The following is a 12411-nucleotide window of genomic DNA, read 5'->3' as shown; positions in this document are numbered from 1 at the left end:
TTCTCAGTTATTTGTCAATACCCTTGTACCCTGTTACAAATTATAAGCAACGGCTAACTGATGTGTAAGAATAATCAAATCAAATGAGCTCCTTCTTCCTTTCCCCATGGCAGTGAAGGTATGACCAGATTTGTATTTATGCAGAAACAAAGGAAAACCAGAGCACAGTACCAGACAATGGGTAGACAGTAAATATTTTTTGTATTTATTAGAGGACATTCTAAGCAGCAGATAAATGTTCCTTTAATGTCATTACCAATGCATTATAAAAGACATTCATACTCCTGCCAACCCACAAATGACCCTGTGACTAATCATATTCAATAGTCTCGCCTTGCTCTTCCTCTACCAGGTACCAATAATCCCTTCGCCCACAACATTTAGTCCTGGAGAGTCTGCCTGGAATAACAGTGGAACATTTTACCTTATTTCTGTAACAAAATACAGGAAAACCTTAGACTTCAAGATATAGTGGTAATCCAAGAAGTTTCACTCTGATTTATTACTCTAATTGCTGCATTTAACATTGTAAACACTATGTTCTATCTGCTAGTTCTCAGTAATCCCCTTCCTTTAGTGTTCACTGCTTCGGCCAGCCTACCTTGCATAAGCATCAGCACATTTTCTGTTATCTTCTCAACAAGACACAGGAAGACCTCAGGGTTACCAGTTACATATTAGCTCTTAAGCCTTTACTCAAATCCCTGTGATTATAACCATTATGTTTAACATCTGAAAGCTCATTCAAAACATGAATTTTAATACAATTGTTTTGTAACTGAACTAAAGCTGACATTTTAAGACAAAAAACAGTGCTGGGGTTAGAGGACTAGGTTTATGGTGGGGAACAGTCTTAAGGATAAGACTTTGAGGTTAATGAGGAAGGTTTTGTTAATTTTTTAAATATTTGATAAATACATTTTATCACACAATGTATATTTCAAAAGTTATTGTGAACAAATTGCTAGCCTACCATAACAACAGTAATTTATAAAAATGCTTTGAGACACAAGTGCTTTTCTAGAGCAAACCATTTAACTTTTATGAGTGTAAACCCTGACATTTAATGGGAACAATTATTGGAAAAAATATTAAATATAATTTTTGTGCAATGCTCCCTCATCCATTAAAATTCACAAACATGTTTGTGCAATGCATGTGCAAAATTCATATAAAATTACAGAACATGAGGGAAAATGAAGATGTGCAGATCGCATCTGACAGGTGGTACTACAATCTATTAAGTCTAGTAAATTAACTTGGGACAGACTAGGATCTAATCTTTTAGACAGTTTCCCTCTTATTCCCTTGAATTCCATAGCCGGCATATTAGGTCCTCCTACCAAGTGATTCCATGCCAAGTTCACAAGGACTATGAACTTTTATTACAAGTATTGCTCATACCATACACAGACTAAACCAGAGAAAACGTAATCCACAGATTAGGGGCACATGAGAGCAGGAATAAGCTCCTGGCACTAACATTCTCTGTGGAAGACAGTCCAGATTAATGCCACGTTTTAGCTGACTTAAAGAGCACAAAGAATATTTGCCTTACAAAGCACTCATAATCCTACTACCCCTCATCAGATGTAGCATAGGTACAGATTAATCCACCACCTTTGTGTCTTATCAACCTTGCTTTAGCCAGGGAGGATGGAGCCACGAGGTGAATACACACATGGACAATCCATCTCCAAGAACTTCAGCTGCTAGTCAGGAAACTGAAGTACTGGGTTTGGCTGGGGCCAGGTTAATTTTCTTCACAGTGGCTGGTACAGGGCTGTGTTTTGGATTTGTGCCGAACAGAGTGGTGATGATGATGATGATGTGATGTTTTTGTTATTGCTGGGCAGGGCTCACGCAGAGCCGAGGCCTTTTCTGATTTCTGTGCTGCCGGGCTGGTGGGGAGGCTGGGGGTGCCTGGGAGGAGACACAGCCCGGACAGGTGACCCCGAGTGACCAAGGGGACGTTCCAGACCATGGAACATCCTGCTCGGTGTGTAAGGCAGGGGAAGAAGGAGGAAGGGGAGGATGTTTGCCCTGATGCTGTTTGTCTTCCCGAGTCACAGTGAGGTGTGATGGGCCCTGCTCTCCTGGGGATGGCTGAGCACCCACCTGCCCATGGGAAGCAAGGAATTCATTTCCTTGCTTTGGTTTTGTAGATGGCTTCTGCTTTCCCTATGGAACTGTCTTTATCTCAGCTTGTGAGATTTCTACCTTTGCCCCTCCTGTCCTCTCCCCAGTGCTGCTGGTGGGGGAATGAAAGAGTGGCTGAGTGGGGCTTGGCTGCTGACTGGGGTTGAGCCACAACACCTCTTTAGTCATCTTCAAGCGTAGGTCCACATATGCGTTCACACTATGGGTGACTCTGAACTGACTTGATGCTTTCCTTATCTACCAGGAGCTGGGACTCAGAAACCTTCATGCAAACACCGCAGCACAATGCAGCACCAATCCTGGATGCTTCTGTGGCAGCACCATGTCTGGAGAAAGGGTAAAAAGTTCCAGATGACTGCTTTGACTATACCCAGGATGAAAATACGTTTTTCTCTTCTCAAAACAGTCTGCTGGTATCATTCAACTTCTGGTGACAGGTGCTCTAATTACTGAAAATAGATCCACGTTGGCTGTAACATTCTGCTTGTTATCCACCTTGACAATCTCTGGATAGTGATGGCTGTATCCAGATCCTCTTTTCAGTGAGATATTCTTTAGAAGCCTTCCTACTACATTTAAACATATGAAAATTTCAAGAACCTAACTCTTGGCATCCAGGTTTAAATCTCTAAGGACAATTAGAACTAGATACCAAAAAAGCAGCAGCAGCCTGGCTTTTTGCAGGGTTATCAAAGATCCTTTTCCTCTAGACAGTTCCTCCACTCACCCTCAGTACCAGCTGAGGAGATACCAATGACAGCTTTGAAGGATTATACCATCACTACAAGAAAATTATAACCTCGAGGATGGAAAAGCAGGTTCATGCTAAGGAGCACAAGCCACACTGACAGAAACTGAGGATGGAAGTGCAGTGTTTCAACACTGCAAAGGTTATGGCATAACCTTAAACACTTTGGTGTACTTCAACTTTCAGTCTTTGGCACACAGAGAAATAAGGCTGCACAGACAGCCACATGACTTCAGGAAACCTAATTTTCAGTTGTCATTAATTCAGATCAGCTTCAATTCTAGATTAATATCAGTCCTGATCTCATATTAAGCTATCTGCTAGTTCAGGAGGAGGCCAGTAAGACAAAAGACCCACTATGAAGTGAGAAAATTAAGACAACATTACCAACATTACTAAGGTTTCCTTCAGTAACCAATTAATGAAGTGGAGAAATGTAGAAAATTCCTCTCTCAAAATACAAGTGCTTCTTGTCTACTATAAGCAATCTTGAGAAAAAATAAGTCATGCAGGTGAAACCTGAAGTAACAGCAGTCCAGTCACCATGCAAATGCAACACAATGCAATGTCTGATAGCAGTGCACAACCTGTTCCCATGGGACTCTTATAAGAAATTCCTTAAAGATGTGAAAGTTAGCTCTCCTGAAGTCCATGGTCACAATCTTACTGCCCTGTGTCCTCCTCATCCAATACTGAACTCATGAGCAAGTTCTTAAAAAGACTCAACTATAAGGAAATTCAGTATCAATTACACCTCTCTCTTACAAGTACCTTACTGTTACAATGGCTGCAGTGTGGTTGAGAGGAAGCTAGTAAAGGACTGCTCTGTGGGATTCTAAGGACTACATACAAATCCAAAGTCTGTATTAGGTATATAATAAATAATTAAAAGAAGCAACAAAATGCAAATCTTGTGGAAGAGTAAGCTCAACTTCTGGGAAAAAAAAAAACCAAAGAAAGATAATCACGTTACACATTTACTGGACTTATCCAAGGGAGCTATGGTAATTTGAATAAAAGGAGATCCAACTTATTTTCTAAAAGCATTTACAGAAGTCCATTAAATCCCTACAGATACTAAGCTCTCTTGGCAGTAAAAGGAAGAGCCTTGTACAGATAGATTACCTGTTAATGGAAAAAGAAAAAAAACCAAAACCTCTCAGTGGGTTTCTGTAGGATCTGTATCAGGGACAGCCTATGTCCAGCACTTTCATAAACATTTGGAAAAGGGCAGAGAACCATGACAAAATATGCTGACAAAAGCAAGGTAATAAAAACATGCCAACAGTCCATAACACAACATAAGAGATAAAATTAAAATGTTGATAAAACCCCCAAAATTATTTTCATGGAGGAAAAAGTACAAGCCTAACTGTATACACAGGTCTGACAGGGGAAAATCCTAACACTTAAATAGGTATTAGTCCTCAAGAAAATATCTTGTTTAGTTCTGATTTAAGAAAACATTGGTTCAATGCTCAGTCAAGAAGCAAGGCTAATGTTGTGAAAGGAATATTATTATTATTATTATACATTAAATATTATGAAAGGAATGCTGCAGGAAGCAGAAAATCATATTAACTGCTGAATAAACCTTTAGTTCCCCATATAAGGAATGGTACAGTAAAGTTGGAAAACACATAAGACACTACAGAAGAGAGAAGATGAGATTTGATAGCAGTCTAATGAATCAGGTCTTGTGATGCATTCATTAAAAGATGTGAGAATAGTTAACTTTTAATAGATAGAAAATATCATATAAAATGAGCAGGCACCAGGCTAAAAAGAGGCAGACATTAAGAGGAACTGCTTCACTTGATGTAAGAACTGTGCAACTTTGCCACAGATGCTTATGTGTGGTGCTTTATACAGATTCTAAAACCATTTAGGCAAAGAATCAAAAAACAACTAAGATTTATTCACACAAGGATAACACTTCTGAATTGCAATGACCAAAACAAAAACAACGTAACAGGGCACTATCCTTGTAAGCCTCTGCTGATCATATATTCTTCCCTATGCAATTGCTGTTAGCCATTCTCAGAACTCAGGTCTAAATGAATCTTCAGTAAAGGTCCTCTTGGCATTTCATAACTGAGTAAATTACATTTTCACATTAAAAAAATATACAGTTTTTATTTTTTGGGTTTACATCAAATAAATTTTGCACATTAGTACCCCACCGTAAATTAGCCTGTACGTAAACTCCCTTCACATGGCTTATAAAGAAAATGGCAAGAGAATTTGAGGCACGATTATGTTTTATGCAAAATACCAACATTAAATTATTTGTATGTTACCATGAACATACTATCTTAATAGTTCAGAAAATGCTACATGCATATTTATTTATATAGCTTATAAATTACCACAAACGATATTGAACAAAAAAATTCCATTGATCATAATAATATTTCAATGTACCATAAAACTGAAGTAAATAACTCTAAATTTTACCTTTATCTGGGTCCAACTGTTCCTGGGACAGAATACCACACAATACTGGATTCTTCCACACTCCCTTCTCTTGCGTAAGTGTTGTTAAAATGTGCAGTTCCTGGCTGCCATTTTCCATCAAGTTTTTATGAGCCACCTGAATAATATATTTTACAAAACAAGGTATTGTTTCAAAAAGACATAAATAACGTGTCTTTTGTACTCCTTTATACCTTATGTTATCACATTAATGCCTTACCAGACAGAGTTAAATGTATAACAAAACAATCCTAACATTCAGCCCATATAGGTTTTACTTCTGCCTCTGTTGCCTAAGATATAAGCTGAGAAACCAAAACAACTGAGTGCTTCAAACTCACCTTGAGATTTATTAACAGGACTACTTCTGAAATTTCTGAAACTAAATTTTGAAATAGGCCTCTCTTTTAAAAATGGATGAGCAATTTCTCTAGTCCACATATTGTTCTGGTACCAGATGCCTAAACTTTATCTTCTCAAACTCTTCAGCAGCTCAATTTCTATGTACTGGAGACAGTGAAAAAAATATTTTTATAATGTTGAAAGATTTTATCTGTTAAGATCTCAGTCCATAGTTCTATGCAAATATGAAGAAACAGGCTGGAGTCTTAAAATCAATTAAAATATCTTCCACTGCACTTATATACCAGAATAAATTCTGTGAGCACATGTTCACTTGGGAGCAAAACAAATACCTGCAAAGATCTGTGGCTTAAGTAGCAACGCAGAACTTACACTGGTCCTTAAAAAAAAACAACCAAGAAGTGGCTCATTTTTCTTTTACTTTTCCACCTGCTCTCAAAGCTGTGGAACCCCTCAGCATCAAACACATCTCTTCAGAACTGATGTATATAAGGCAATTGCTAATCAAAATTCACTCTAAAATAATCAGCCTTTCATTTTCCTAAGTTATTTAGGCTGAGAATCCTGAGGTAACTGTATCTGGTCTTTTCATTATTCTTTTCTCCTCCCCTCTCCTTTCTTTTTTTTTAAACTGTAGACTGGACCTCCCACTACCTATTTCTGATAAATACTGAGAAACAGAACTTGTTCCAACACCTTCCTTTAATGCAGTGCTCTAACCTTAACCAGCCAGTGCCCTGTGAGAGATCTAAAAACCATTCAGTATCAACTGGCCTTTCATTCTTAAGTTTCAAACATACAACCATATACAGTAAATAATGACTTACATGAAAATATTGCATTTCTAAGGGAGTTAAAAGTCAACTGCATTTTAAAACATCAGTTTTATTTCAATAATCTGTAACTTTTTTTCTCCACAGCTGCTGTATGCAGACAGATGATACTACCTTCAGCAATTACTGCAGAGTATGTAGGATTTCCAGCTGAAGGCCTTGCTCCTTACAGACAGGCTACATACTTAATATCCCTATGTTTCCAAACCAATCTGAAAGGGTATTCAGTCTTTATTTTATGACTAAACTCACCTGTACAAAAGCCTGAAATTCTTCCCATTTATTTTCAGGTAAGTCCAGAGGCAGACACAGTAGAAGTTCAATACAGCTTCTGGAAGTCAAAAAGGAATATTATTTGAGGGAATTTTTGACACTGAAATTGTATAATCAACAATTCGTTATTCTAAATCAAAACAGTTGTTTTAAACACCAGCCACGAAACCGTTTACTTAAACCTTTACTTAAACACATAAAGAAAAAGAGGTCATGAACACTCTTGCAGAAACTGTAAAAGCAAGCTCTCTAAAAGACACCATAAAAAAAAAATCTTTTAATCCAACTCTGTAAAAGCCTGTGCAAATTGATGCACATTCAGATTGTATGCAGATCAATAATAGCAAAGTGTTTCAAGCCAGGAATGTCGGCTTGTCCTAGGTCAGGAATCCTTCTTGCCTTAATTCCAGCAACCAGATATTCTCTCTTACATACAGATCCACCATGAGGAAGGTAGGTGCTGAGAACTTGATTGAGAAAACATTTAGGCAATGAAAAGTTAATACCATACAGACTGGTTTTAGTAACCAAAAAACCATACTCACAGTGCTAAACGCTCAAGCACAAAGGCTACGTTTTCACACTCAGAGGTAAGGTAAGGTCGTGCTTTAACATAACTTCGGATAGCCACCGTGTACACCTCCAACAGAGGCAGAGGATCTTCTGAGGTCTTCCACTTTTCTGCATATTCCAACAAAGTCTATTTAGGAAAAGGAAAAAAAACAATCCAAAAATCAGGAACAAATATAAGTTTAAAATCTTACATTTCTCACTAGTAGATCTCCTTATAATGAATTACATATTCTCAAAGCATTTTTTCCCCTCAAAATTTACTGTTTCATTAACAACTGACACTTAAGACTCCACACACAATCATTCTCTGATCATATAAAAATGCTATGACTGATGCTTCCTCCCTGTGGTAACATCACATGATTCATTTTACATTCCTATTTTCCAAATACAGAAGCGTATCATAGTTAAGGGACTGAAAACTCATTTTTAGACATTTATCTCTACAGTTCAGTTTTTAGAGCACATAAATTTGAAAGTATTAGTCTTTATTTTAACTCTTCTGCTTCCAGGAACACTTTTACTTTTCCCCTACATGCCACCCTGAAGATACAGGTATCTTCAGGAGATGCAGAAGACTTCTATTCATTTCAGTCAATGCCAGGGGACTCAGACACACGTTTAAGCAGAGTATCCAGTCAACATCCCAACCACACCCCCCATGGATCTCTGCTATCATGCCTAGGGTAACCTGATGGCTTGCTAACTAATCCCTACACCATGGCAGGTTGCATGGAGTCTGTCATATTACAATGATCAGTTTTGCTGTTTGCTTCTTGAGGGGCACAGCACGCAGAAAGCTGAGAGTAAGAGAGAGCAGTTTTGGCTGACACCCTGCCAAAAGCAGGGCCATTATAATATATGGTTTGGAGGAATATGTTAATGGAGCTGTGTGTATCCTGAAGAACAGAGACTCTACAGCCTTTTTAAGCAACCTGTTTGAGTGTTTAGAATTCCATTTATTAGGATTTTCCTCCACCAGCACTTAAGAGAATCAGTCCCACAGGCTCTCAACAGAGGGATGAATCCCCCTCAAACTGGTGCTAGCACAGCTGAGAGTGCAGCAGGTGCTCAGCCAGGGCACACTGGAGCTGCTCAGGAGAACAGCGGGGCTGCTGCCCCAGAGCAGGTCCCAAGCCTCTACTGGTGCATGGGGCTACACTCCCTCCCACCCCCAGATTTGTGCTCACCTTAGCCAAACTACATGTCAGTGCATCCCCCCCAGATGCTGAGCTCACTCCAAGCAAGGTAAGACCTCTCTTACCTTGCTTGCCCTGACCAAATCACTATCATCCACAAAAGTGCTGAAGATGTGCTCTGTTCCCTCATTCAGTTACTAATAAAGAAGTTAAGAGAATATTTGCTCCAGTATTGAGCTTTGATAGGAAGCCACAAACAGCTGGCTTACCTCTGGACCTTGCACTACTAAGTCTTTGGGACCCCACACTTCAGCCAGTGGACCATTTCAAGGATTTGTTTTTAAGAATACTATGGGAGATGAAATACCAGGACCTGCTGATGTCTGGCAGAAAAACATCTGCCATTATTCCCTTGTCTGCAGAACCACCTACTTCACAGAAAGCCATCAGGATTGTTGTGTGAAAGCACGTTACAGAAATCATTCTGTCAAGAACATCTAGCAAAAGTCACAGTTCGCCTTTTTCTTAAGGTCAGCTGTAATTAAATTAATTTTGGCAACATTATTTCAATTCTGACAAGGTTTGTTCTGGTAAGGAAAATCAGAGTCCTCTGAGCAACAAAGCTCTTCAGCTACAGAGTCCCCCACACACCTGAATAAGAAACAGAACAAAGTGGTTCTCAACACATTTAACATCAAATGTTTAAATTTTGTTCAATTTCTAACACATTAGTAAAACTATCTAAAAGAACTTGCTATGTTTGGGATACAATGCAACTCAACTGATAAAATGGAACTTGGTGCAAGTTTATGTATCAGAAAGTAAGAAAACCAATGTTAACTATTGTGGGAATGCAAGCCATCATATTAAAAAAGACAAAACAAAATTAGGTTTATTCCTGCCTTCAAATCTAGCTTAGCTAAAGAACTAAACTTAAGTTAAATTCAGCATTGTCTGTGTATGTTAGCTGTTTGTATTGACTAGTGGTAATATTAAGAACATACTTAAAATTCTTATATTTTACTAGCCAAATAAATCCTCTCAATAAAAAATGTCAACTATACTGAACTGAATCAGAAATCTGTTTCATGTGGTCATTTGCAATTACAGTAGCATCACCATGTTATACATTGTTCACCCAAAACAAAGACCCAAAGGTATCTCGTTCAAGGAGATAACAGATAAGAAATGAGCAAGTTTTGGCAAAGTGCTCCATTATAGCCTGGATTGGTTTCAAAGGAGATCTTGCAACACAATCAATATGTAAAGAAGTCACATACTGTTATCTCTCTACTGCAGCAGAAGATGCTTCTGAGCATCTACTTCTTCCTACTGGAACCTTGAACTTGATTGGAATATTGTCTGCATTACTGTAACACTCAATTTGATGCTGTCCTAAGAGCAGCACAAAAGCACCACAGATCATGGCAGAGAAATCAAGCAAGAACAAAACAGAGATGAAGCAGGTAAGAAAAAAGAGAGGAGGACTAGAAAAACAAGATGACAATATTAGCAAACACTATTGCAGTACCACTTGGCAATTTTGCTCAATGCCCTAGAATAATCAGAAGAAAGCAGTTGCCTTCAATAAATCTTGAAAGAAACTGCAGCAAAAAGCCTCCCTTTGTCTTAATACTCTCATAAGCAGAAGTAGTATGATTTTCATTATTGACTTGTCATATGAGACGTGTTTAAGGATGCTAATGGCAAAACAGCAAAAGTGAACAAAATCAGCCCAGGAAAGTATACTTTATAGTCTTCACTTTTTGTGTCTTGGAGCAGTGTTTTGGATGGAAAAAGCAATAACTTCTTCCCTTTGTCCAGCTGATATAAGTAGTCACACTAAAAGAGTGAATAGCATAAGCTTTGGTTCACATGAAAGCCACAGACCTGTAAAAGTAACCCTCTCTCCTCCAACTGATGTTGTTTCTTGTGAAGAATTCACTAGAGACATCAGTACTGCACCTTTCACAGTACAATACTTGCAGAAAATTTAAAATATAAAGCACAGTGATGTAATCCTTTTTTCCTTATGGAGTAAACTTTTTCTTCTTTTAAGTGCTTTAGAATGGCTTGCATTTTTGTACTGGAGAAAACACCACACAAGTGCTTTTTGTTAAAAGAGTATTACGGCTTAACCAATTTCACACTTGCTTAAAAGACAATTCTCCCTGTAAAAGGAAAATGTGAAAACAAGTAGCTGGTGAGACAGAATAAAAGAAGGACAAACATGGCAATCTGAAATTCAGACAGCTTACCATTCATATTGATTCACAGATATGCTGGGAAAATTCTTTGCAGAATGTTTAGAATGCTACTTAGCTTAGACTATTAACTTTGTAATTGGAGATAAATAGTTAAAACTAACACTGTCACAAAGAATTACTTCCCTTTCTGATTAATTTGAAAAAAACATACTTCTCTTTTTAGACTAAATACATATTAAAAAAACCCCAAGCCAAACCACAACAATAACCAACCTCCCAAGTGGTAGCTAACATATAAGACAAGGCAGTGACAGCATGAACTACCATTCAGTTTTACCCAGCTTTTATCCAGATTGTTCAAATTTGCTACAACTAGCCTGGAAGCCAAATAGCCAAACCGGGCCAATAAGGTGATATTTAGGAGCTGATCTATGAAGTCATGAATCCTGTTTAATACTTGAAACCCTGTGTTATCGGTTGATGTAAATTTCAATGTGGCCCACCTATTTTTACTCATCTCCTCTTCAAAAGACCACAGCAAACAAGAAGATTAATGTAAGCTTTGGTAAATAATGGACACTGCCAACTTAGCTACTGAGCCAGGACAACATATCCTGGAAGTGTCTCAAAGTGTTGAGGACAAGAAGGAAGAAGGGGTAAGAAAAAAGGAGAAGGCAGGAAGATATAACTAAACAATTGGTCATCTAAGAAGTGTGGCTGAAGAGTATCAAGAATATTCTCTCCTGCCATTGCAAATATGAGACCCTAAGGAAAAACAGGCTCAGTAGAGAGACACATTCGTAACATGACAAGTGACCACTGAGACCTGTACCAACAAGATCAGGAGATGTCAAGTTTCATGGCAGGTGGTCAGCATGCTGAAGAGCCACCAGCTAGGCAGTATCACCATCCAATGTGCACATGGGGGATACCGAAGACTGCTGACCCGCTATGACACAACCAAGCAGGAACTCTCCCAGACAAACAGGAACTTTGCAGAAATACCATGTAGTCATTAAGACCAGAAATCTGGATGAGAAAAGAATTTTAAAAGCACTGGTAGAATCTATGACAGTCCAATGAAGACCACTACAATCCACAATCAGATTATTAAAAATAAATTGAAGCAAATAAAATCTCATTTTTAAGATATGAAGTTCATCAACTGTTAGTCAAAATAGATATAATCAGCAGATTGGCAAATTCTCAGAATACACTATCTAACAAAAAGTATTAGGGTGTTGGTGACCTGTTACTACCATCTTTTTAAACTGGCAAACACTGTAAAAAGAAGAAGAGAAGCTTGCACTATAACAGAGTGGCACTAATTTCAGCATTAAACAGTGCTATTTTTATCTCGTATATATAGATCAGCCACTTCCAAGCCATTATGTGAACTATATTAAGCATTTACACCCACCACACCCTTCAAAAATATTCTTGAGTATGACAGATTTCCTTGTCTGGATGTTTCTAGACTATACAGCACTGCCATTATACAAAGAAAATCAAATTCATTCTGCTTTGCTTAATGAATCAGTGTTGTGCTCTGCTTACAACCATAAAAAGAAAGAATTTTACCCCCAGCCCTGGGCCTCATTAAGTTATTTATCTCCCTAGTCGGGACATGCTTGTTAATC

The 12411-nt window shown here is 38.1% G+C and overlaps 1 protein-coding gene across 3 annotated transcripts in view; it reads right to left on the bottom strand.

The window, feature by feature from the left end:
* The window catches only part of ZNF292 (zinc finger protein 292), a 49297-nt gene that overhangs the window by 15775 nt on the left and 21111 nt on the right, over positions 1–12411 (bottom strand). For 2 of the 3 annotated variants that reach the window (XM_064412601.1, XM_064412599.1), the window contains exons 2-4: positions 7398–7552; positions 6832–6910; positions 5366–5501 (exon numbers count right to left, since the gene is read on the bottom strand). In XM_064412601.1, coding sequence (XP_064268671.1) covers positions 5366–5501; positions 6832–6910; positions 7398–7552 — 370 coding nt within the window. Of the gene's footprint in view, positions 1–5365; positions 5502–5724; positions 5891–6831; positions 6911–7397; positions 7553–12411 lie in introns of all 3 variants that reach the window. The other variant, XM_064412602.1, reaches the window with a different exon arrangement.

The sequence above is a fragment of the Passer domesticus genome, chromosome 3, assembly GCF_036417665.1.
Source record: "Passer domesticus isolate bPasDom1 chromosome 3, bPasDom1.hap1, whole genome shotgun sequence".
Taxonomy (NCBI): domain Eukaryota; kingdom Metazoa; phylum Chordata; class Aves; order Passeriformes; family Passeridae; genus Passer; species Passer domesticus.
Note: the sequence above shows the minus strand (reverse complement) of the source record. Positions and strands in the feature narration are given on the sequence as shown.